The sequence below is a fragment of the Azolla caroliniana genome, unplaced genomic scaffold (assembly GCF_043228905.1).
Source record: "Azolla caroliniana isolate FFs.n. ecotype wild unplaced genomic scaffold, voAzoCaro1.0.p SCAF_5, whole genome shotgun sequence".
Classification (NCBI taxonomy): Eukaryota; Viridiplantae; Streptophyta; class Polypodiopsida; order Salviniales; family Salviniaceae; genus Azolla; species Azolla caroliniana.
The window spans coordinates 6,177,919-6,202,807 of NW_028230440.1; the positions used below are offsets into that span (position 1 = coordinate 6,177,919).

Below are 24,889 nucleotides of genomic sequence, written 5' to 3' on the forward strand. Positions count from 1 at the left end.
AAAGAGCACATACAATTTGTTTGACATAAAAAATCTTGTGTGACTTAACTCTCATTTTCCATCATGTTATTGGACTTCATGACTTCCTTAAGAGTATTTGCCTATACAAAGCCAAACTCTATAATGGGTATAGTTTTAAAATCTATATATCTTTTCTTGGTATTGAAACTTCCCTTTTAAGATAAAATTGTGGAGCTCATAGTGACCTATCAATTTAAGTTATGCTTGTCCAAATGGGAAATTGTATGATCAAGGTATGCCTGAAATAATGAAACAATTGATGAGACAATGAGAACGAGATGTACAAATGATTACATAGATATTAAGACAAGAAAAATAAGGACAATCAAATCTTCTCTTAGTACAAAATCTCTCCTTACAAAAGAGTTTTGTTCACATTATTGTTGGATTTGTTTCTTACCAATTGGACATGTGACATGACTCAAGACAACCACAAGATACTTCACCATACAATCACTTAATTAGTGGGCCAATAGCTTTACTCTTGATTTCAAGCATATAGTCTATAGTCTAAAATGTGTAGAAAATGAATTACACATACACATAATCTCAATCTCTACTATGGAAATGTACATATAATTAAAATGATCACTTCATATGCTTCGGTGATACCCTTAGGTTGGCTTACGCTAGAAAAGGTAGTCAAATTTTATTTGCCATATAAGAAACACTATAAACCATTGCTAAATAAGAAATCTTGCAATATATAGTCTTAACTCATGAATTGAATGAATGCTTGCACATTTATTAATACCTGAACTCTTTATGAAAAAGATTGTTGAATGTTGACACCTAATGTTAATATGGGTTCACCTTTTTTATCTAAGAAGCGGTGCATTTCCACTAATGAGATATATTCATCTTAAAGAGATCCAAGCAATTGTCTTTATGGTTCCTTCAATAATATTCATTTTAAATGCATAGTTAATATCGTAAGAATTGTGGAAATCACTCAGCTCGATGAAAAATAAATCTATTTTGAAACCAGTTCTAATATCTAGGAGCCTTCCTACCAAGCCTCATGATAGTACTTGCCTCTATGTTATGGTTAAGTTTTGTCCAAAAAATGCCTCAATGTACGACACTAGGCTTTATATTATGGATGTAAAGGATCGCATTTGTATATTCTAAAGTAAACACTATTATGGATATAAAGGAGTTTATTGAACATGACGTGAAGTTTCATTCAGAGTAAATGAATATTAAGTACACGGACTTTACCATGCCTAGAGAAATCCAAAACAAATCTATCCATATATTGTTGGCCATGGTTTAGGGATTCGTATCGAAGCCATGAGTCCACGAGTAAAAGGCACTTGCATCAAAAAATGAACATTTGGCTCCATGTTCTTGGTTATTGCGGTACAACCTTGAATGCACGCGATAACCATTGAGACATGCGATATTATTTATAATAACACATGGTGTATTATTAATCTCTGAATTGATTGTATTCGTTATAACTAGTTTGCAAATTGCTTTGGTAGTCAGTTTTGTCTACCATCTTAAATACCCTTGTACGTAACGTTATTAGGAAAGTGACCTAGATACATCGAATTCTTAGAACTCATGTAAAGTTTTGATTTCCTCTTACTAGAAATGACAAAATGCAACAACCAACTAAGTGGGCTTTGTTGTAAGAGGTTGCCAACATTGGCATAGCTTATGAGTCAAATATCAAGAGGTAAGCTTGTTTCGAAATACCAAGCTTAAAGTTGTATTATAAAATCAACATGATTGTAAAAATTGATGTTGTTGGGTAAAATCAAGTCCTAAGAAGTGGTATAAACACTATGTTTATCTTGCACTACCACAAAAAACCTTTCTAGGGTATGAGAATAGTAAATCCCCCCAAATGTTTCTTTTAAAATGATTCAAATGCCCTTGCTTTTTTTAATCAATCGAAATGATGTTACCATAACATTATTCGCAAATGATGTGTTGCTTTTTTATCTATATTAGAGAAGTTGATCAACATGTTCCTATATTTTTCTAAATGTTACCAGGAAAACTACTCGAGTTTATTTATTTATTGAAATTTTACCAAGATACCCCTCGTTTTTTGTTGTGGAAGTAATGAAAGGTGGCAGTTTTGAGAGGGGTTCAAGAGAAGCCTAGTTTTGTAGTTTCTATAAAGTTCACAAGGAGCCTAGTTTTGTAATTTGGAGAAACGAGAAGCAGATATACATTTTACTAAAAAGTCCTTCTTCTTTTTTTAAAAAGGGAGAGAAAGCTTTTGCCTAAATCCGGGATTCTGATTAAGTGAATCTCAACCGTCCGATGAACAGAACGGATGGAGGGCCAAGATTCGATGAGCCCCCTCCACCTTCCCGCCACGTGTCGGTCGAAGAGAACCTGTTGCGCCGGTCATCTTCTGCCCCTGTCTTCCTTCAACACACGTTAAGCTCCGGAATTAGTTCTCTGCTTCTGCGTCTTCTTCTTCTTCTTCGTCTTCTTCTTCGCCATAGCCTCCTTTGCTCTCTATTCTGAGCTCGACCCGCCTCCCCCCCCATCAGAACCCCCCCCTTTCTCATTTGTGCGCCTCTCTGTTTCTCGTTCCTGCGTAATCTTTCTCGGCTTCTCTTCTCTCCATCACTGCCGCCACAGCCTGAAGCGTGTGCATGAGCGCTTTTTGTATTCGCTTGTTTCGATGAGAGACTCTGGGAGTGACCAGACGAATGGTTCTTCGCATTATTCAGAAGATGAAGGAGAAGAGAAAGACAGAGAACCTCGAAAATCTCTCCAAAGTGGAGAAGAGATCATCGCTGTTACCACGGGATCGGATGAGCAAGTAAGTGGTATGCTAACCTGCAACAAAGAATATTCATTCGTGTTAGAGCCATCTCTGAAGGATATTTCTGATGAGAAATGTAGTGAGGATGTTGGGTCGCAGAAAAATAAGCTTAGTCTTGACCAAAACCCTAGTCGTGATGGCGATAAGGAGATTGCATATAAGCAAGGTAATTGGCTTGTGAGTGAGATTCTCATCCTTCTTGAAGCAAAAGCCAAAGAAGAAGAGTCATGTTATGGAGAGAGTAAGAAAAATAGGGTCTTAGCTGATGATAAATGGAAAAATGTATCGGCCTATTGTAAGAACAAAGGAGTGAACCGAAGTAAAGAGCAATGTAGGATAAAATGGGACAACATGATGCCTGATTTTCGAAAGATACGAGACTATGAAGAGCAAAAGGAGGGTTGTGTTCAATCATATTTTGAGATGGAGGGTTGGGAAAGAAGGGCTAAGATACTACCGAGTAACATGGATATAGAAGTGTACCAAAGGATTGCAAATATACTCTCCAATAAACCACCCCTTCCTCCTTCGAAAGGAGGTTTCGGTGGGCTTAAAAGAGAGGCTAGGGAGAAGAGGATTTCGACTAACTCTTTGCCTTCACCCCCTCCTCCTCTTCACTTAGTGCATGCTGTTGATGTACCGAGCATGGTCAGGTTGGAGGGTGCAAACCTGCCCTTAGCTGAGCATGTCGGGAAACTTGACATAGCCACTTCAAGGAAGAGGAGAAGGAAGACAATCGACAACAACGAGAATGAGAATGAGAAAGTTGTCACACACTTCAAACCCGAACCCGAAATCCAGGCGGACAACCAAACCGATTTGAAAGACGGCTCATCTACAGAGGATGATACCACAGTGATGTCGTCCCGATCGCAACATGAGCACCATATGTCCTCCCGCCTTTTCGCAGAGAGAACTTGCTTACCTGCTTCACAAACCAACGATGAGAACTATGCATTCTTCTCGAAGCATTTGCAGCTTGAAAGAATGAGACCTGAGAATCCCCATTACGGAGCATCCCCGTCACCACCGACACATCCTTTGGCTTCCCGGAATGCCTTTGAAAAAAACGGTGCTAATACTAGTCAATTTGACGGTGTAGATGATAAAGGTGCTCACCATAACGGACATGATACTCCCAGTGGTGTTAAGAACAACGATGTGGTAGCTTTTGTCGAGGATCGGAAGGATGCTCGGCATCGGGATATGATTGCTCTGGAGAGGGAGAAGCTTGTTGTGTTTAAGGAGGCTAGCTATACAATTGCAAGTGCAATGACAAATGCGGTTGCTATGTTCTCAAAGGTTGCTGAAGAGCTCCTATTTAGACACCATTAACACATTATCATCATTGCTGGTAGGTGATGGTTGGCTATTGTCTCAAAGGCTGCTGAATAGCTCCTCAGTAGACACCAGTAATACATTATTATCACATAAGAAAGGCTCTTTTGAGGTTGTGCTCGCAACATCTGGATTAAGTCTAATTGTTGGTAGAAGGGAACGAATCTGCATTGTTGATGTGAAAGTCATTGTCATTGATGAATCAAGTAAAATTTTTGAAGGGTTAAAAGGGTGACCAGTGATGGAGTTTTTCGTCAATTAGCAAAGCTGATCTCTTTCTTGTTACTCATTGCATGTGCAAAACTCGTGTCCTAACTCTCATGTTTCCAAAATACAGGGAGAGGGGAGAACTGAAGAAATGATATCTAGTTTCTCCCATGTTCTTATGAGGTTTATTAGTTTCTTTATACGTCCCAATGGGGTCACTCTTTACTCATCTATTATATGCCATCATAAGTTTCCTAGTTGAGAAACATATAAAGTTTCTTGCTTTATTCTAGATGCCTTGTTATGAAGCATGAGTACCAGATTCTAAAATGCACTCTAATAGACACAAGATATAGGTGGATATATGGTATATGGTCTTCTTTGAAACAGACCAATTGTAATCTATGAGAGCTGGAAGAGGTTTTGGTTACATGGCAATTTTTTTAATTAACCTAATTTGCATTACAAGGAGCTTTCAATTTGCACAGTAGCTTCAAAAGCAAGTGGGAAAAAGTAAGAAATACAAATTCTATTTCAGGTAGCATTAAAAACTTACGCTACATAAGCATTAAAAAGATATTATAAACATCTTTTCTAAAATCACAAGTCTCGTAAAAATCTATATATGTATGTTCAAAGCACGAGAATTATGGTAGATGCAGTACTTTCTTCCAGAGAAATTGAAAGGAAATGAAATGAATAAATTTTTTATGAAGGGAAATTGTGATATTATAACCCCCATCAATGCCAAAGATTAAGCCGCTTTGGAATTGGTCAGCCCAATAACACTATTGAATCTTTGAAAACAGCGTTATATGCGGGTCTTCTCCTATCAAACATTGCACCAGGCATAAAGTTGTAGCCGTGCTAATGAGCTAATGCACTGGCATCATGGGAGAATCGGATGGAACTGAAATATAACAATTAGCTTTATCTAGCAATGGTCATCCTCCATATATGATGGAACTATTGAGTCCCTTCTGGGGTTCACATATAACATTTACAATTATAAAATTTTATGACTAATGCAAAGAGCTTTATTTTTTAGAAAAGAAATAGAAACTATAATATTGTTGTAAATTATAGTAAAAGTAAAAAGTGAGTGAATTGAGTACTTTTTAAGAAGGGAAATTGTGATATTGTCGTGAATATAGTATGAGCACAAAGCAAATAGACGGAGGATGTCCTTTCAGACATATTACCCTTTAAGCCATTTCCATTGCTATTCAGTTTATTTCTGAAAACAAAATTCTACTAGGTAAAGAACAAGCAACTCAGGCGAAGGTTTAGGAAAGCACCTGCATACATATTCTTCAAATAGAAATTTACTTTGGAAGGAAACTGGCCTTACAAATATGTCTGTTAAGTTTATCACTAGGATATCCTTAATCTAATCTGACAAGTATAGGGTAATGCTATGAGAATTAGGTTGTTACTGTGCAAGGAGACGCATAGCATATCAAATATGCAATAAAGACCAAGCTTTACTGGTGAATTAAATTCCTCGTTCACTTAAAACAGACATGAGTATGTAATTAAATCAATGTCAGTTATTGTACATCCAGCTGATCTTCAATACTACGGCCTCCAATCCTGGCTTGGTCAATTTTAATTAATAGAGACCTCAATTGCATGACCTCTAATATTTACAAATAATTTATGACTCTAATCCTTTGACCAACACCATCTCAGAAACTGCTTCTTTCCCATTCTTCCAACCTGGTGGAGCAATTAACTCCTCTCATCAATGGAGAAAAGTTCCTAAATCATCCTCCACGCCTCCTGAGGTTACAAATAAATTTTAAACTTGACATACAATGAAGCAAATACATCCCCAACTAGTAAGTATTCAATGAACGAGGATAGATAGTACACCAATGTACCTGATAGTGTACAATGATATCCAAATATTCTGTAATTGAATCCTTACTATCACATCATTGATTTAGAGGATGATGATATTGGGTTATGATTCAAATCCTGCTTCAAATTCAGCATCAGAAGATTCTAGTTCACAAGCGATCACTTCCTGCTACATAAGAGGGAATTAAATGCATGAACTGGTTGAACCTTAGGCAAAGAGTTTAGCCAGCTTCAGACACATTATCTTCAAAAGATGTTTTAAAGAATCCGGAGGGTTTCTCCGATCGCTCATGTCTGAAAATCCGTAATCTGCCTTCCTGAATACCTCAAGATTATCATCAAAACACATGCTTAGGCACATAATTGATTAAAACAACAATGTGAAAGAGTAATAAGAAAAAATTTCAAAACTACCCCAAGCTTTTCTATATTTCAACAAACCAAAAAGTTCTGTTAATTCTTCAAACTCCCTACTATAATTGCTCCAAGCCAAGGATTGACCGAATACATTTGGGGAAACAGAGAAGTTGGAGTTGTTTCAGAAATTTTGCCTATTTATGAAAATAGGAGCTTATTGTTTTCCAGTTTGTAAGTATTTCCAAACTAGGCTTCCAAAAATAATAGATTTTTCTCTAGAGGCAGTGAGGCAATGCTAAAAAGACCAGATCAGAAATTCAAACCAACAAAGAAAGGTACCTTAGTTCCATAGGCAAGACCACCCCCAACTTCAGGATGAAAACAGGCAACATTTACTTCATCTTCAGCACTCGGTAGCACTTTGACGAGCTCCATATCAGAAACTCTGTACACCTGTGATTGACAAATCATATTAAATGCATGGATGGTAACCTGCTTATTGATTTCTTGAGCGGGATCAAAAATAAATAAGGATGGGTACTTTCAAGACAGATGAATAATGAAAATGCAAAGGAGAACTGAAATCAAACCTCTAAGATTGTGAAGATGGGAATAGTTGTTGTCCCATTAACTACAATGCTCCTCAAAAGAGAGTCATGTCGCCGACCATAAGCTAATAAAATATGATCAGAGGCAGGTGAAAACTGTAAAGTAGACATCAGAATATTAGAGAATGGCAATTAGACTTCTGAGATATTTGTTCTTACAAAACTAAAAGATACTACAGGAAAACAGCAAACAAACCTGAATGGAAGTAAGACAATGAGCAGCTCTGATTGCCCTGGATGCAAGAACCTCACCAAACCTACACACGACAACAAAAAGTTCTCAAGCCTAAACTTATCATTCTATACAAAAACATAGTTTAAATCATTTCTATGGTACAAAAGAGAGTTTATAGGGGAAATCTCTGAAATACTCATGAGATTTCAATATTTCTCCAAATGCCATTAATGAAGGGCCAAATAAGAGAGAAAAAGGGTGAAGTGATAGAGCACATAATTCACAAAAAAGGGCATAGATTAACCATCATATACTTTCTCAAATGCACACATAATTGGTCATTGGGGTTTGACCAAGTCCATGTAGCAAAATTGCAAGAAACTAAGGGCATTTGGGGATATAAAGAAAACTTATGGGGTATTTTATAGTTTTTCCTCTAATTTATATGGTATGAAGGAGGCTTACGTGGCATCTTCCAGAGAATACACTCGAAGTTCATAAATAACCTGCTGAGCAGATATTGGATGCCGAGTTGGAGAGGTGCCTGCTGAAGCTGTCCCAATTATCGGTTGTCTAAAGTGAAATAAAGCATCTGAATCAGCAGGATGCAATACGCAGGCCACACATGCAGCTAAAAATCGTCCACAAGGTGAGAAATGAGCACCCATTTCACTGAAATGAAAGATAAATTTCATTAGAAAATCAGAAAATATTGACCCTTAATCAGCAAACACCATGATACAACCAAAGTCCAAAGAATCTGAGATTTACATAAAATTTAAATAATACATATTAAAGATTGGTATCCACGTGGTAACATAGCATAAGATGAAAGTGTAATGCCAAGAATGAAATCAGTACCACATAATTTATACCAAATTTTAGATGAGAAATATTCTGAAATACTGAAGTGCACTTATGTTGTGGTTATTTCCTCAAATGTCCTTGTTTAGTTAGCCCTGTCAGGGATTTCTGTGCTCCCTCAGCAATTATATAGTCAACTCGTCCCCTTCTCTTTTTTAGGGTTGACCAGGGTGTTTGGGGAATACGGAATACAAAGGGGCATTGGGAAAACAAGAAAAGGGGTATTTACAGTTTTCCATTTTTAGATTGTGTACAAAATAGAAGGGAAGAGAGGAAAAGAAAAAACTAAAATTTAATATTTATTACCTGCATAGCACAGCATGTGGAATCGTCAATTTGCATGTCCCTGGATCTAGAGCAGCAGTTGGATGCTTCATAGAATGAGGCCAGATTCTAAGCTTTACTGTACATGGCAATTCAGCAGCAGCTGCAGCTGCTGCTGTTGAAAGTTGGGGGGATGCTTCTGCTGCAGTCAGACCCAAGTTAGGGTCCCTATTAGCAAAACCATGGAGAATTCCAACGAGAACAGATGAATTAGCTCCCTCAGTATTTGAATTCACCAATCCCCTATGCGTAGTTCCTCTACTACGACTTCCTCTGCTGGTTCCTGATCTTGTTACATTCCTGACATTAGTAGATGGAATCATCGTGGCATCTTGATTTCTTTGTTGGTTCTCTTGTAAACGTTGGATTCCTCTTGCATCAATAGGAATATTAGGAACCACAATTATACAGTGCTGACTGTGTAAGGTCGATTGGGCAAGTCCTGCCTGGGTTTGACCCATCATCCAGCCTTGCAAGAATGGTAATTCCCACCCTTCTGACTCATGCAAAGAATTATCTGCAACCAGCACCTGAACATTGACGTTGCTCCAACCACCAGTATTCGACCACAAGTTCATTCCATCTATATGCCCTTCTTGTATATTTGATGGGAAGTTCACACCTAGCAATGAATCCCTGGTTTCACTTCTTGGTAACACCCTTGTCAAATGGTGGTTATTTTCCACAGTAGAAGCTACTATGGGATTTCTGCTGTTAGGCCCATCAGCCAACACCTGTCCTTCAGCAGCCCTAAGAAACATATCTACACCAGATTCCATATTGCTAGGAGTTTCTAACATATACGGTCTGTGATCCTCATTTCCTGTTGTTCCATCGGAAAACAAAGGCAAATCGTTTTGAACTGGTTGGGGAGAAGCATCCATAGGTACAGCTTCAGAATCTGTGAAGTGTATGTGTGGCATACCACTCACATCCATCATGTTGTCTTGGGGAGCTTCAACAGAATGAGAGTCAACAGATGCAGGCAATACCCACGAAGAATGCAAAGGAATCTCTCCATTTGTATCAATAGGGTTTCCTAATTGCATAGAATCAGGAAATGGCTGCTGTACTGATGTTAGAAAAATTGCAGGACAGGGATATTGAAGATAACCTGCTGACGTTGCAAAAGTCATAGGGCAATCAGGAGCATCCAAGCCATTTACCTTCACAATAAGCAGCACTACTGTAAAAAAATATGAAAAAACAAGACTAACTGCTTTATTTCATAAATTACCAACAATGTGATGCTGACCTCAGCTGTTAGTAACAATGGAGCACCATGAGGGTGAAAATGCACAGCACGAAGTGAACGCCGTGTTTTCAGCACAATTGCAGGTGATGCTACTTCCACTTCCCGACTATTGTATTGCCAAATGTAAAGCTGAGTGCACATAGAAACAAGACAAAGACAAGAATAAAATGATAATAGAACACTGTCAAAAACAGATAAGATTGGCATGAGAAATATAACATGAGGGAAAAGAAAGGCGAAATCTTTACCTTGTGACCTGAAGCAACGGCAAGAAGATTTCCTTGAGCATGAAATGCAATTGAGGCAATGGGCCGATCTGAAATCAAAGCAATACATATACCAGCTATAAATACAGAAGATATAATAAGCAGTTGCCTATCTCTAGCATAGAACTATTCCAACAAGAGGAGAAGCTTACTAAAATCATGTGACGCAATGCAATCAGCTGTGTTTGCATTCCATATCTTCACTTCATTATCAAGGCTTCCGCTCGCCAATATATCAGATTGGTTTGGATGAAACCTTACCTATATTATGAAATGACTCGTTAGCGTAGTTATCAACAGTTACCACATCAGGAACCACTCATAATTTATTTCCAAATATGAGTGCTCCGTCGAAATATTGAAATAAACCTATGTGAACAGCCCTGTTTTCAATCCTTCCTGTATGGCATGGTTTACTCATCTAACAGTACAATGAGGATTTTCTCATATTTTTGGACATTCTATCATTATGATAGGAAGGGACAGTTGAACAATATTTTAACCACCTGAACAATGTTTTATCTAGCTTTAACAATAGCTTAGAGATCAACCACAAAAATGTCTTTATTTGAAAGATGATGTTTTCAATAAGTTGGACACATTGGTTCTTAAATTTATTTTCCCTTTTTTGGTTTATAGAAGTGAAATGAGAACCGCTACAGCATTGGTATGATTCATAATTTTTACACATAAAATTAAGCTCAATAATGTTCTTAAAAATGCATTTATGCTCACCACCCAGGGCGTTCGTCGATGGCCGCCTAGTGTCTTATGGCACAATCCTGTTTTGCAACTAATGAGTTTCACAGTATGGTCACCGCTGCCATATCAAATTAACAATAAACAAGAAGAAAAAAAAGTGGAAACAGTAAAGTTATCCAAGTATTCAACAGCCATACTGCGTTGATGCGAGTATTGTTCCATCTGGACTGAATGCTGCAGCTATTGTAGATCTAGGAGCAGGCTGAAGAGGACAATATTTAGCTGTGCAATTTCTTAGTGATTCTGCTTCCAACCTGAGAAACATAGTACCAGCTGTATCAGCTAAAGAACGCCTACCAAAATACACAGAACTGAAATTCCTACCAAATTATCACACACCATGCTATCAGTGCATGTTTTGCACTGACTGCTTCATTCCCTTGGCTACATCTAGTTGATTCTGCCCAGAACTTCCGGTATCCTTGTCTCACAACAGGAGATATCTCTCTCCATAATAGGAGTCTTGTTACATTTCGCCGGCTATATTAGAAGCATACAGTTGATTAATGGTCACCTTTAAATCATTGAAGTCTATTTGCAGACACACACAGACAGAAAAAAGGGTTGTATGCTGCGGAATACCAAAGGTACATTGATCGAGAGAGAGAGAGAGAGAGAGAGAGAGAGAGATGGTTGGACTTACGAATGGCTTCTGCCAGTATATGAATGGTGGCGAGATAATGATGATGCAGCTTGCAAATTTGAAGAACTGGTGCTTGGCTGGTGCTCAGAAAGTTTTCTAATGCCTGAACTTGACATCATATATGTAGAGGCTATGAGTGCACAGCTACAAACTGTAGTCTAAGATGCAATAGAGCAGGGAAGCACCCAAACTCTGTACAAATTTTTGGCTCTGTCATTAATAAACACAGCATCAGAAATTTTCTAACCATAGATAAAACCATATACACCTTCGATATAATCAATTTAAGTCCAACGTATACATTTATCTGGTGATATTGAAATAACACTACTGATGATTCGAAAAGAAAACTTAATTAAGTGAAATAAAACATATGTTTAGAAATGTGTATGGCAAGTGCAACTGCTACATCTTGAAAGTTGAGGTCAAGAAGAGCAAGATAAACAACTGCATCATGCAAAGAATGGCCAGATTTATGCAATTCCAACTCATGCCATCATCCAAAGAGAGTGAAACATTTTAATTTTTTACCACATTTTTCAGTGAAGTGCCATGAACCAATCTACCATATATGTCATAGACGGTTGTAAGATTAATTTATCCATCCAATAGCAAACAAAACCAAAAAAACTCACATTTTTTAAATGAACTTACAGTTTTTAACGTTAAATAGTGAAGTTACTCTTGTGATAAGTAGAACATAAGACTATATACACAAACCCAGATATGAAGAACCAGATATCACTTAAGACTTACTAACATTATGCATAACTAGCACTAAGGCATTAGGTTCACCAACATTGAGCAATGGGTATTGATGGCCTCTAACACCATATACAAGCACACAAAAACTAAGTCATCAATGATTCTAATATTTAGGTATAAAAATGCCCTGAAACATATCACAGCGTGTAAGAAAGGAGAATATAGTTTTTGTCGACATGTACAGGTGGCCATGCCAATTTCTGCATATATACATGCATGAGCATGTGTCGAAACAGTTTATGTTCTTTGAATCGAACATTTATTTAGCATATAGTTGCTAATAATTGTTAGATTTATGACAAAAAATAACAGTGCCAACATTTATAACATGAACATAACATAGACCATTCCACACAGATTACTAAGAAAACTTCCATATTATTTGCTCGTAAATTAGGAACTTAAGATAATGGTAAATAACCTATAGTATTATTTAGGGATATATGTGTATTATGTACAGTATCTAGTAGAATATATGTAGGGATAGATATGTAGTATGTAACACATAACAGTATTATATAGGGATATCGATGTACTATGTGAAGTATACACTATATAGCTCTACTAGATACTCCCATTCTATCCATGAGGAGGCAGCATGTCCATATATTTCATTCTATACCCTCTGATTACTTCGGGATGGCTTTAACTACATTTTAGCTGGCTTCGTCATTGTACTACCCAGGGCATCCCATTTAGATTTTCTGGAGCTGCTACATCTCATCATCCTTGAACTGGAAAGTGCTACGATTCTTGTACTTCTTTTGTGCCTTTTGCAACACAGACGAACATTCACTTTAGTACATGTGATTTTGTCTCCCAGTAAACATTAACTCAAATATAGTGACATTCACCACTTGTTTCACAAGGTCCTTAAAAAAACCAAAAAAGGATGTCGCCACTTTGTGGTTGTGCGCAGATGCAAAGAAATAGCATGGTGAACCAAAAAATCTCCATGTCAGAAATGACGGTTTCTTAGGAGCTACTTTTACGTAGTCTGTCATAGAAGAGGCAGTTTGGCGACATTCCCAATACGTCAATGAAACTTAGCTTATGCATTCTTTGCTCATTTTCCTCTTCTGCAACCAGGCAGAGTTGCTAATATGTTATTTTCTAGCGTTAATTAAAAAGTTCAATATTTCTGATACTAAAATCACTTCAACATCTAATTTGTCTAACGCCTTCTTTACTTTGCAAGAAGTAGCACTCTCCTAAATCCTCCACTCATCTTCCCATGCCCATCTTGTCGCTTATCTTATGATTTGCCTAATGGGTTCTGAAACTTCTGTAGTCCCCTCTAATTCAGCATATTTAGATTCTACATCAGAATTCAGCTTATTGGGAGAAGAGTGTTTCAATGTGTGGTCACCTCAAATATGTGTCTCTCATACCACAACCAAAGGAGAACCAACAAAGCCACCTAATGCAGAACTACACAAACTGTATACTACAGAGAAAACAAAAACATTGCATCGTACATGACGCTGGCAAGCATTACATATCGAGGCGAAAAAGCATATCCAAAAACAAGAAACAGACACTGCAATCAGCAAAAAAAAGCACAGCTGAACACTTTTAGAAAACAGAGTCAAATCGAACATCAAAAGCAGAAGATATACAGATTGATCACATTGAGAAACATTACAACGTTATGCTCAGATCATGAAAATAGCATATGTCGACAGGAAACAAACACTGTGATTGGAATATCATATCAAAGGCAAAAGATACAGAATTAAACTAGGTAGGAAAATTACTACATAGATGAGCTGAACAAATTTACTCATTCTATAAAGAAATCGGTATCAGATATCAGCATATATAGTCAAGTCAGAAATAATTAAAAAAAGTAGAACACAAAAACAAACACTGTAATATCCAAAATGTCTTTCCGACAAGCATTTTAGGGGAGAAAACGGATCTCAACAATAAGCAAAGCAAAATATAAAACAAAACAAAAAATACTGTACTGACATTTTTTATAAAAGTCAAAACAAATCTACACCACAAAGAAAACCAAACATTACATGGCACAAGAAAACAGGTACAGAAAAATGAAAAAGAGAAAACATGCGCAGAAGAACAGTACAAAAAAATCAAAAGAAATAGTAGAATATAATCAAGCATCGAAAGGAAACGTAAACATAAGCAATTTCATGTGAAGGATACTTTGGAGAGCAAAATGGAGCTCAATCTCAAAAACGTAATCGCTATGAACAAATTTACTCTAAAAACAATATATATATATATATATACCGTGGACTCACATAGAAGATCACGTGAGAAAACTAGCATATGCAGAAATAGTAGATCAGAAAAACCCAACACCTGTGGGAAAACCGAAGCAAAAATTTACTCTACAAAGTGTAAACAATATATAACATAGAAATAGTAGACCACATGGAAGAGAGAGAACCAATGAAAGCAAAGGAAGAATGAAATATCAAACAGATAGAAAATGCTAAGAAAATCGAGTGTCAACAAAAGGCAAAGAAATATAATAAGATATCAGAGAAAATAGGAGGAAAGCTTACCAGCATCAGTAGGTCAGGATCATTCTCGACGAAGAAGAAGAAATCCCAGTCGACCAAGAAAAGAAAAACGTGAGCTTTGAGAAGCAAAAGAATCGAATCGAACAGGAAGCAGCTTCGAGAGAGACACACACACAAATAAAAAAGACCAAAGAAGGAATATGACGGATCTCTCTTTCGATCGTTGCTTCTGTTTCTCTTGTCTTTTCTTCTTTCTGTCTTTCTTTCTCTGCCTCTCTCTTTCTTCCGTTCTTCCTTTTTTTCCTTTCTTTCTTCTACTACACTGTGTCTCTGAGCTTCTGATCGATCGATCGATCGATCAGTTCTGTACGTGTCTTCTGCAGTGATTCGAAGAGAAGGAGGGAGGGAGGAGATCGCCGAGTATCAATCAATCAGTGAAGAGAAATGTGTACTGACTGTTGGGGGCTGTGGGGCCGGACGGACAGATGGACGGACGGACGGACGGACGGACGGACATATGCTGCCCGTCTTTTGGCCATGCTAACCTCTACTGAATTACGAGCTCCTCTCGGAGACATCCCATCCCATCCCATCGTAACTAAACCTCTTCTTCGAATTGTGCCTATGTTCTTGTGGAACCGTATGGATGATCGGTGCTACCGCCTCGACAAGCAGAGAATCGTCGAGAACCGGCGATCTACGATCTTTTGAGGAATGAATGGGTTGTACCTTCTGCCCCCCCCCCCCCCCCCTGCTTGTGTCTCGAATGGGTTTCGGTTGCAAGGATGTTCACGTTCGATTTATGGTTACGTTAGGTAATGTGGTTTATGTTTTACATAGTAATGCTAGATTGACCATAGAGAAATCTGATACTTTTGACACGTTGCCACTATAGTAAGGATGTGATTGCAAATAGAACACACTATAGGGAACTGACAAAACTAGGCTTGCCTAGTGTGCACTCGTTAAGACTAAGTATTTCTTGTGTTTGTGTGTGTGTGTGTGTGTGTGTGTGTGTGTGTGTGTGTGTGTGTGTGTGTGTGGTTTTGGGGAAGGGGGAGGGGGAGGGGGAGGGGTGGCAAAGAGAGAGACATTTGAATTGGTGTGTAGGGTGGGATTGAGTTTGTAGTTGTCATAGAATTAAGATCCCTAGAAGGGTTCTATACTTTTTTGTAAGTTAGTCATGGTGGTGTGTTTTTTATTTTATTACAGGAGATTGACTATGATCTCAACAAACAATGCTTATGACAAGTTGATTGACATACATAAGTGGATGGAAGAAAGGGTTATAAAGATATGGGGTTTTCGTAAGCTCATTACCTGGTGGTTTCATGTGATCAAGGCATGTTTGTGTTCCTAATTGATGCTACGCGCTAAGGTATTCATTTGGAGAGTTATGGTTGGAGCTTTACCATTAGGGGATGCGTTCAAATTTTTTTTTGCTAAAGGAACATATTTCTTTTGTTTAGTGGAATTGGAACATAATAGGCATTGATTTTTTTCATGCTTGATGGCTAGGATGGTTTGGAGGTGCATCAATTTAGTGCGGATGTCTCTAACTGGAGTAAGCCTATCTTCCTTCAGTTGGGTATTTGCACATATGGAGAACAATGAACCAATGCTTCATTTCCAAATTATTTTTGAGTTATTGAGGTATTGGGGACTGTGGTTCAATTGGAATATGCAGAATGCCTTTCGTTTTGATTTGCAAGTTGGGATGAGAAAATATGTTGTAAAGTGGAAAGGACTTTTTTCGTGGCAATTGACAATGATGGAGAAGTCGCGAAATCTCAAACATGAAGAGAGAGAGAGAACTTTGCAAGGTCACATATCATCATATTCGACATTTGAATTGGCGTGTACCGTGGAATTGATTGAGTAGTCGTAGTAGTATTTAGCCCCCTAGAAGGGTTCTATGCTTTGTAGTCATGGTGGTGTTTTTTTCTTTCATTATGAAAACCATTATTTACAGAAAAAAAGATTTTATTATTGTCTTCATAGGTCAAATATGACCTATGAGACCAAAAATATTACATTTCACCTAATACATGTGAATGTGAGTAATGGAACTCAATGTTTAAGAACTTCTACAAATGAATGTTGCAATTGAGAGTGCACATTGTGACTTTGAGAGAAATTCATGCAAGGTTTGTGTTTGGTAAAAGATGTGTGGAAAGCATAGTCGAACGTGATTAAAAACAAAGCATCGTATAGAAGTGTCATACTCAGAATCCTAAACTTGTTTCGGGCAAAGTGTGCATAGTCGACTTCTCCCATCACTTGTGTCCAACGCCTCGTCTCACATCACAATGCATGTGAGCTAAGTCTCATGAAAGCAATGGTTTGGATTGCAGACAATGGAATGACTCTAACATGTATCGATGTGTACAATTTCCTTAGGCGAAGATTTTGGTTTTGTAGTTAGGTGTAACATACTTTGTATAATGGGTGAGGTGTGAGCCTCCACAATTTTTCCCATGTCATGATACATTGGCATTGCAAAAAGGCCTCTTTTATAGATGAATCTAGTAATGCATTGTGAAACAAAGTGTATTGCATCACATATTCTAAACTATTTTTCCATATCTTGCATCCAACCGGAACACGAAAATTTGCTTTTATGTGTCTTTTAGATCTTTTTGCATTCTTCCCATGTGATTCTAAGGAGGCAATGTGAGGGACTTATTTGAGCCTTAAGTATACATGTATTCAACAACACTTTCCATAGCCATGATCTCAATTGGAAGTGATCCTGTCTCGTGAAATAGGATGGTGTATGTCGTTTGTTTCTTGGCTTGGAGAAACTTTGTAAGAAAATGCTATTGGACATTTTCAAAATCCTTCCAAATTGCAAAAATGCCTCCCTCATTCACAAAGGAATCTATCAATGCATTACGAAGCAAGTAAGTTGAATCACATATTCCAAACCATTTTCCCATGTCTTGCATCCAACCAAAACACAAAATAATGCTTTTATGTATTTTTGGATGAGTTGTTTATCTAGGACAAGGCCCATGACTTGTTTGATCCCTATGCTTTGCTTGTATGGTTATGTTTAGATCCTGATCCCTATGATTTGTTAGAAAAAGTTATTAGCTGAAAAGGGAGACTCTCTTTCTAATCCCAGAATGTGTTCACTAAGAATCACACTTGGAAAGATGAGAGTAGGATGGGTGGGCTCAACAAATAAGCATTATTCACTCACACACACTCCCATGACCATGTGCCCTAATATTAGCTACATGGACAGAGGAGTTTCTCTCAAAGTCCTTAAAATCTTCAACAAGCACAATCAAATTACATGAATCAACCAAATGGCTCACAAACAAGACCAAAAGATAAAGAAAAACTCTCACTTAGCTAAAAGAATCTTAATCGCTTCAACAAGGTATAAGCCACAAATAGGAATAAGACGAACTTTTGTTACTTCCCATGCAAATTTAGGAAGTCGACTTGAATTACTATTTTGAACCTTACACGTGTACTACACAACCTTTCTATGTCCATGATCTCAATGGCAATTGGTCTTGTCTTAAGAAGTAGGACAATGTATGATATTTGTTTCTTGACTTGGAGAAACATTGAAAGAAAATTCATTTGAACATTTTCAAACTCTTTCCAAGTGGACTTAAGGATGCAACTACCCCACTGAGAAGCATTTGTGTTATCAAAGTGTCAAATAAGTGTTTATTGAGGAAATAACATTTAATTTCTACACCATTGTGTGGGTTCTCAAATGCGTAATATACCCTATTCACTAGAACAGAATAATACCATAGCAACGCAAAAACACGTCACTATGTTCATTGCTACACGCATTGCTTAAGTATTGTTGGCGTACAATAATCCCTAGACTATTAAAGAGCTCATCCGTCATCGTATAAACACCGGAGTCCTTGTTGAGACCAAATTGCATATGAATAAACATGCTTCAAATGCATATTTGACACAATTCACATATTTCGTTTGCTTGGTGTGCTTATATATGAGATGAGGCTCAATTTTAAGGCAAGTTAATACCTTTTATTTCCCATCATTTCATTTCCTTTAATATTGTCTTTCTCCTCATTCAAAACACGCCTAAAAGTAACTTTGTTTGTTCCATGTAGCGAAGGAACACACACACACACACACACACACACACACACACACACACACACACACACACACACACACACACACACACACATATGAGTAGAGTGCCAACCCGTGATTAGAATAACAAAATTCGATACAACGAGAGTTATGATTCATGTGCTACTAAGGGAGTAGATATATATTTAGATATATGCAACTCAATGGGTGAAGTGTATATACTAACTAAGAAATAGATTCCAAGGTTCTTTTCTATAGAATATTTTATATGAAACCATTAACCCATCTACGATTATTAGTGTACACCTTTTTCATTGACTACACATGTGAGGGTTGTTGGTGCTTGTTCACACCTAACAAACATCCCCTCTCTCTACCTTAATGCTCAAATTTATTTTTTCAATAATAACACGTATTTGTTTACATGTGTTTTCACCCTTTTACCACTAGTTCCTTTCGCTCTTAGACTCTTATCTCACAATTATATCTCTTCGCTCGTATCTCTATTCACTACTAACTCTCTTTTCTTCTAGACTCTTGTCTTACTACCATGTCCCTTTGCTCCTAGATTCTTGTTTCACTTCGAGGTCTCTTTGCTCAGAAACACTTATCTAGCAACACCTGATCTCTCACCTCACCACTAGCTTTCTTTGCTCTTGGCTCTGTTCTAACCATTAGGTCTCTTCACTCTCGTCTCCCTACCACATATTCTCACAAGCATCACACGTTGAACACGCAAGTAATCACATTAAATTTTCGATAATCAAGATTGTAATCACAAATTTGAACTCTCCCTCAGATTTTCTTACTCTCTTAATCCATTAGTCTCAATTCCAAGTACATTCACTATTAACCCTCGTTGAGTAGACAATTTCAATTAATCAAGTTTGTAATTAAATTTAGTTAGTTGTCTCTCTCTCTTCTCACTCCCTCAATCACCTAGTGTAGACAAAGACCACAAGTGAGTCAACCTTATCTTTTATAGCTCAATGGTTACTATTTTTGGGTTTGCATGTACCAAACAAAACAAATTGGTGTTTACGCTACACAAGTTCAAATCTACATCCTATATGTTAACGAGATGACGTTTTAAACAAATCGAGCTAGCATGCTTCAATGTTTTTTTTTCACATGCTTCATTATGAATACATTTTGGTTTGGTAGCTTCCTTAATCTAGCCAAATCTTATGATTTTGGCCACTTTGTCCTTGCAACTCAACTGTATCGAGACAATGCATGAAATAATAGGAAACATCAAAACTCCACAATGTTTTTTTATAATTCAGATAGTAGTGTTGGATTTTGCTCCCTCATAATTATTTAGTCCTTGCATTTAAAAAAACATGGGCGATGTTTTATCAAATGGGGGCCCATTTTTCTCGAACAATACTCAACATTCATTTAGAGTGCATCAATTTCCACATTGGGTGGTACAAGTGCATGTGCTTGGCACCATTGGCACTTTGTAACATTGTAAGTCCATGTACAAGAACGGGTAATCACTCTCATTAAAATATGAGGAGAGTTCTTTTTACTCAAAAAACGGCACAACCTTTCGATGATATAATGTTCTATTTTAAATTGTATATACTTCTATATTTTGGCGTTATTTTATTTTAAATTAGTATGAGCCATAGTTTGGTAAAGAAGTTGTATTCCCTAACATTTTTGTACCTTCACATATCATATTATGTTTGTGCATATATTCCTTCAACTTACTATAGTTTTACTTCAAAATATTGTAACAATAACTAAAACTCAAGCATTAATTTAAGCACTCTAAATGTCATTTTTAATTAAACCATCATTATTTGAGAGTTGATTTATTAACGAGAGCAAATGTTGAAACATGAATCCATTGAAAAGCAAGGTTTATATTCAACGATTGCAAGCATAAAATGGGTGCAATAAATCATATTTAATTGGAAGAGTAAACCAACCTCTAAGAATAATGAGAATTTAGAAGATCAAATTGAAAATACTAAATGGAAAGCATCAATTGAAGTTGATCATACAACGTTATATACTCAAGTCTCAAAGCTAGTGTCAAGCGAAAGGTAACAAGAAGAAGTAGAGAAGAAGCATAGCAAGGAGACCCCATATAAAATTATGAGAGGAAGATTCATTGTAAACTTCTATATCATTAGAGGGGGAATCATCACAATCATCAAATTGATGAATGAAATATCGAGCATCATGTGATGATGATAGGCATAGATTGTAATCATATTGTAGGAAGTGTAGAGCTATCAAGAGGGTGATAGAGAGTAGGATGGGGGTTGTAACTATTTGGTTTGCAATAACATAAGCATAGTCTTTGATGAAGATAGTTTGGAAGAAGAAGAGAGACCATGGAATCACCCCTAGGGACCCTAGTACACCCAATATTATAAGGGGCGTGATAGGGGAGGGGCTTTCCATTCTCTCTCTCACTCTAATATTAGAGAGCCTACTCCCAACACAATAAAGAGTTTCCAAATAGCTAATATAGGAGTGTTAGCTGTGATCTATACAAACATGTACTTCCAAGAAATGAAGTTATGTAAGAGAACTCAACAGACCAAGAGTTGGTAAAAGAGTTCAAAACAACTTACAAGAACTTCAATTTATGTAACTCAATAACAGAGGAAGCGACAAGAATAATTTTAGCCCACAATAACATAGTAGTGAGACTATAATTAACGAGCATGAATATCAAGGCATGCAAGGCCTTAAAAGTCCTACAATGAAGTAGACAATAAAATTGTTGGCATATAGAATGAAATGAATAAACATAGAATGTTTGTGCTTTAGCACAGTATGAATTTATAACCATTAATGATCATGGCACCCTCAAAATCAACAAATGTATGGGTTCAAAGTGGAGTATTGACAACCAGACTATGGATGGGTTAGAGTATTGATGCTAAACATTAATTCAACACATATGTCATGGGTTATGTAGTTGATGGTTATTATACTTGTAACCTAATGGCGGCATTAATGTGACATTGGAGTCCTGAAAAATACTAGGATACCTTAACACAATGTCATGTAATATTGAAGAGAGCATGGAAATTTAGAGGAGATATTGAAGTGTTAGCAGATTAATGTGTTTAAATCTTTCAAAGGGCATACATAAGTTCGGAGAATGGGGCTCAAGTTCTCAAAGAAAACAATGTTTTGGAGATCATAGGCACTTGAGAATCAGATTGCAAAAGAATTCAGCTCAAACTTTTGTAATAAAACTTTGTTCACCTTCCAAGAAACGAAAATATTGTTTTGTACATGTAAACCCACTTTTTTTTACCCCTCGATTTTACCCATAATGTAGCTAAGTCTCATCTTTTTTAATGAGTCTCAATTCTTTTATCTTTCATTTGTTCCTTTCAAGCCATCAAACACTTGGACCTTCCTAAAGGTTTGGAATTCTTTAATGGGTAATCTTTTTCAAACAAAAGAAGGATGCACACAAAAATGATGGGAATTTATTATTGATAGAATTCATTAAATATTGGCAAAATTTGCCACCAAAAGCTTAAATTAGTCCCTCCAAAAAATGAAGTACACTTCATTATTTAAATTTTAGATTATACATTTAGACATATGTATAAATGAATGTGTGTATGCATCTATGATTATTCACGTATATATGAGTTTCAAATTTGAACATATTGCATGTATATAAAGGAAGACAGATGATTAATTAGCCCAAACCAATGTGATGTGATGGTGAAAGAGAAGTTTGAAGATTGTCCAATGGAAGTGAAAATTAGATTGTGGCTTTCTCCCCATTCTCCATCTCCCTTTATAAAAATTGGCAACATGGTTTTTGGCTTAGCCCACTTTCCACAAAAACTTAGGTAATGAAATTTTATTGTAGTTTAGATCATGCTTATTTGTTGTCACACTTTTTCTATGATGAAGTTCGCACCTCCCATCACTAGTCACAATAATGTGACCTTACTTTTCTTTGAAACTGTTAAGTTTCTCTCATTGAATAGATACATTTTATTTTTTATTGTGGTTGCCAATGAAGTTTTGATACAACTATGGTTACTCTTGGGAGCAATATTCTTTTCGTGATTCACGTATTTCAAAGTTCCACATATGCCTTGTTTTCTTCTACACCAACTTTGATGCACATGCCTCATCACAAACATAAGATATCTTCTTATTCTCCACGGCGAAGTTTTGCAGATGCATGTGTTGCAAATATTTATTTTGGAAAGTGATGTGAATCAACTCTAAAGCTACCTTATCAAGATGTTCACTATTTGGAGAGTCACACCATTTTACCAATAACGTCACATTACTCTTGTTGTTTATTGTTGTTCACCTCCATGAAGAAGAGAGAAAATTTCAATCACCCACGTGGTGTTGTTTTCCATGAGAACCATAGAACACATGTGTGATAAAATTTATTTGAACACATTTGTGACTATAGAGATGATACATAAACCAAAATGTTGCCATGGAAGAGGAATGGACTACAAGATTATAGAGATGATACATCCAACTTGTATGATGATGTACCCATTTATAACAATTACAAATATAATTTAGTGGTGTGAAGTGAATAAACCAAAGAGACCTCTTTCATTGAGTTACATTTGATTGGTTGCATCATCATATAAAATCTTTGTTTAATAACCCATATGTCTATTAGTAACATTTTCATCCACACAACTCCACAAGCTGGTTGTGTAATGACTTTACATGAAACTTTACTTTTGGTTATGACAACCACTGATTTCTTCTTTGAAATCCATGAAATTATTGTAATGTTGAATGAACACATTATTTCATTATGCTTTTTCATGATGCGTTGTCTATTGCCCAATTTGCAATTATCATGGATGGAAGAGAGACCATAACTAGTCTTGTAAAGGTTAGGGCCTCTATGTTTGAAGAGTAATTTGAATCATAGCTATTACAAAATTAAAGTGTTAAAGTTGTTCCATATATGCATTGTCATTCAAATTACCATTTAAAAACTCACTTTTGACATCCAATTGATAAAGTTTTCAAAATTAACCAATTGCAAATGCAATTAAATATCTTATTCTAGTATGGCTACTAAATTGGTTTGGAAAAAGCTTTTACATCTCTTGCATGAGGTTTATGGCTCTAGAGTATATAAAAATAGGGGGCAATGATGTGGGATGATATTAAGGGTGAGTACAAGATTATGAAAAAGAAAAGGTTAACTTTGCATTATATACAAGAGGTCGATATATTGAGGAAGTGTTGCCGTGTATGCATATTAATTCAGTACATAATGGGGTGGTTTGGGAGACGATTAATTCAATAACCATATGGGTTTTATGGACTAGTAGACATCGAAGGATATTTCAGCAAATTCAATGAAATATTGTAGATGTAGTCAAGGAGATTTGGCTGGACCTTGGTGCATACACTAAAAGGAGAATCTGATGCTATCAAGGGTGATTATGATGTAGTCTTTCGAACGCAAGAGGTTTTTAAGAATAGATGGGAAAGGATGAATGTATTTTGCATGGTTAATGGTTGTATATGTTGGAGGTATAGGCCACCTCTCTGGGTATTTCCTCCACCGACATGAGGCATGTGGCCATGTATAACTGTTCTTGGTAATGCTTTGGAAGATATGTTTGTCTATGATAGTCTAAGAGAAGTTGTAAAGGTAAAAATCTATGATGGAGTATCATGTAACTCGCTTAGATCTAATATAAACCATTGTCGGGAAAAAAATAAAAAATAAAAAATATCTTATTCTACACATTTTTGCAATGGGTGAAAATGTTTCCTTGTAATCCAAACCATATGTTATAGTCTTGTGAGACCATAAGTTTGTGGATAGACACTAGCTTTATATCTATCTATCGCACCATCATAATCATAATTTACGTTATAAATCCATCTACAACCAATTAGATTCTGACCATAAACTCTCGACATTGATTTCTATGTACCTCTTTTCTTCAATGCATCCATTTCTTGTTGCATTACCAACTCATACACAATACCTCATAATTACATCCTTGTGCATGTAAATATATTTGTATGCGAATATTAGGATATGAAGAACTAAACAAGTGT

The 24,889-nt window shown here is 36.6% G+C and overlaps 2 protein-coding genes across 3 annotated transcripts; one reads left to right on the forward strand and one right to left on the reverse strand.

Moving 5' to 3' along the window:
- Nucleotides 1–2,545: 2,545 nt before the first annotated feature.
- Nucleotides 2,546–4,373, forward strand: LOC147863929 (uncharacterized). The gene has a single exon (XM_087320566.1). It carries the CDS (start codon nucleotides 2,672–2,674, stop codon nucleotides 4,148–4,150), a length of 1,479 nt encoding a protein of 492 aa, XP_087176692.1. The 5' UTR covers nucleotides 2,546–2,671; the 3' UTR covers nucleotides 4,151–4,373.
- A 1,478-nt stretch (nucleotides 4,374–5,851) lies between these two features.
- LOC147863930 (uncharacterized) lies at nucleotides 5,852–14,966 on the reverse strand. Of its 2 annotated transcripts, XM_087319567.1 has the most exons (15): nucleotides 14,777–14,958; nucleotides 11,478–11,687; nucleotides 11,174–11,314; nucleotides 10,972–11,088; nucleotides 10,808–10,892; nucleotides 10,225–10,333; nucleotides 10,055–10,122; nucleotides 9,807–9,935; nucleotides 8,534–9,717; nucleotides 7,829–8,035; nucleotides 7,385–7,445; nucleotides 7,171–7,284; nucleotides 6,920–7,033; nucleotides 6,244–6,540; nucleotides 5,852–6,142 (listed from the first exon to the last, which is right to left on the reverse strand). In XM_087319567.1, the coding sequence occupies exons 2-14, from the start codon at nucleotides 11,594–11,596 to the stop codon at nucleotides 6,445–6,447; spliced, it is 2,544 nt and encodes an 847-aa protein (XP_087175693.1). In that variant the 5' UTR covers nucleotides 11,597–11,687; nucleotides 14,777–14,958; the 3' UTR covers nucleotides 5,852–6,142; nucleotides 6,244–6,444. The 2 variants fall into 2 exon arrangements, with proteins under 2 accessions (XP_087175693.1, XP_087175694.1); XM_087319568.1 differs by lacking the exons at nucleotides 5,852–6,142; nucleotides 6,244–6,540; nucleotides 6,920–7,033 and having other exon boundaries at nucleotides 7,196–7,284; nucleotides 7,870–8,035; nucleotides 14,777–14,966.
- Nucleotides 14,967–24,889: the final 9,923 nt, after the last annotated feature.

Bases quoted from the DNA above. Each gene is read 5' to 3' on its own strand.
- LOC147863929 (XM_087320566.1), top strand. From the start codon at position 2,672: ATGAGAGACTCTGGGAGTGACCAGACGAATGGTTCTTCGCATTATTCA.
- LOC147863930 (XM_087319567.1), bottom strand. From the start codon at position 11,596: ATGATGTCAAGTTCAGGCATTAGAAAACTTTCTGAGCACCAGCCAAGC. The intron at 10,334-10,807 runs GTGAGCATAAAT...TTCATAATATAG, and splicing joins ATCGACGAACGCCCTGGGTG to GTAAGGTTTCATCCAAACCA. The intron at 7,034-7,170 runs GTTTGATTTCAG...TGTCAATCACAG, and splicing joins CCATCTTCACAATCTTAGAG to GTGTACAGAGTTTCTGATAT.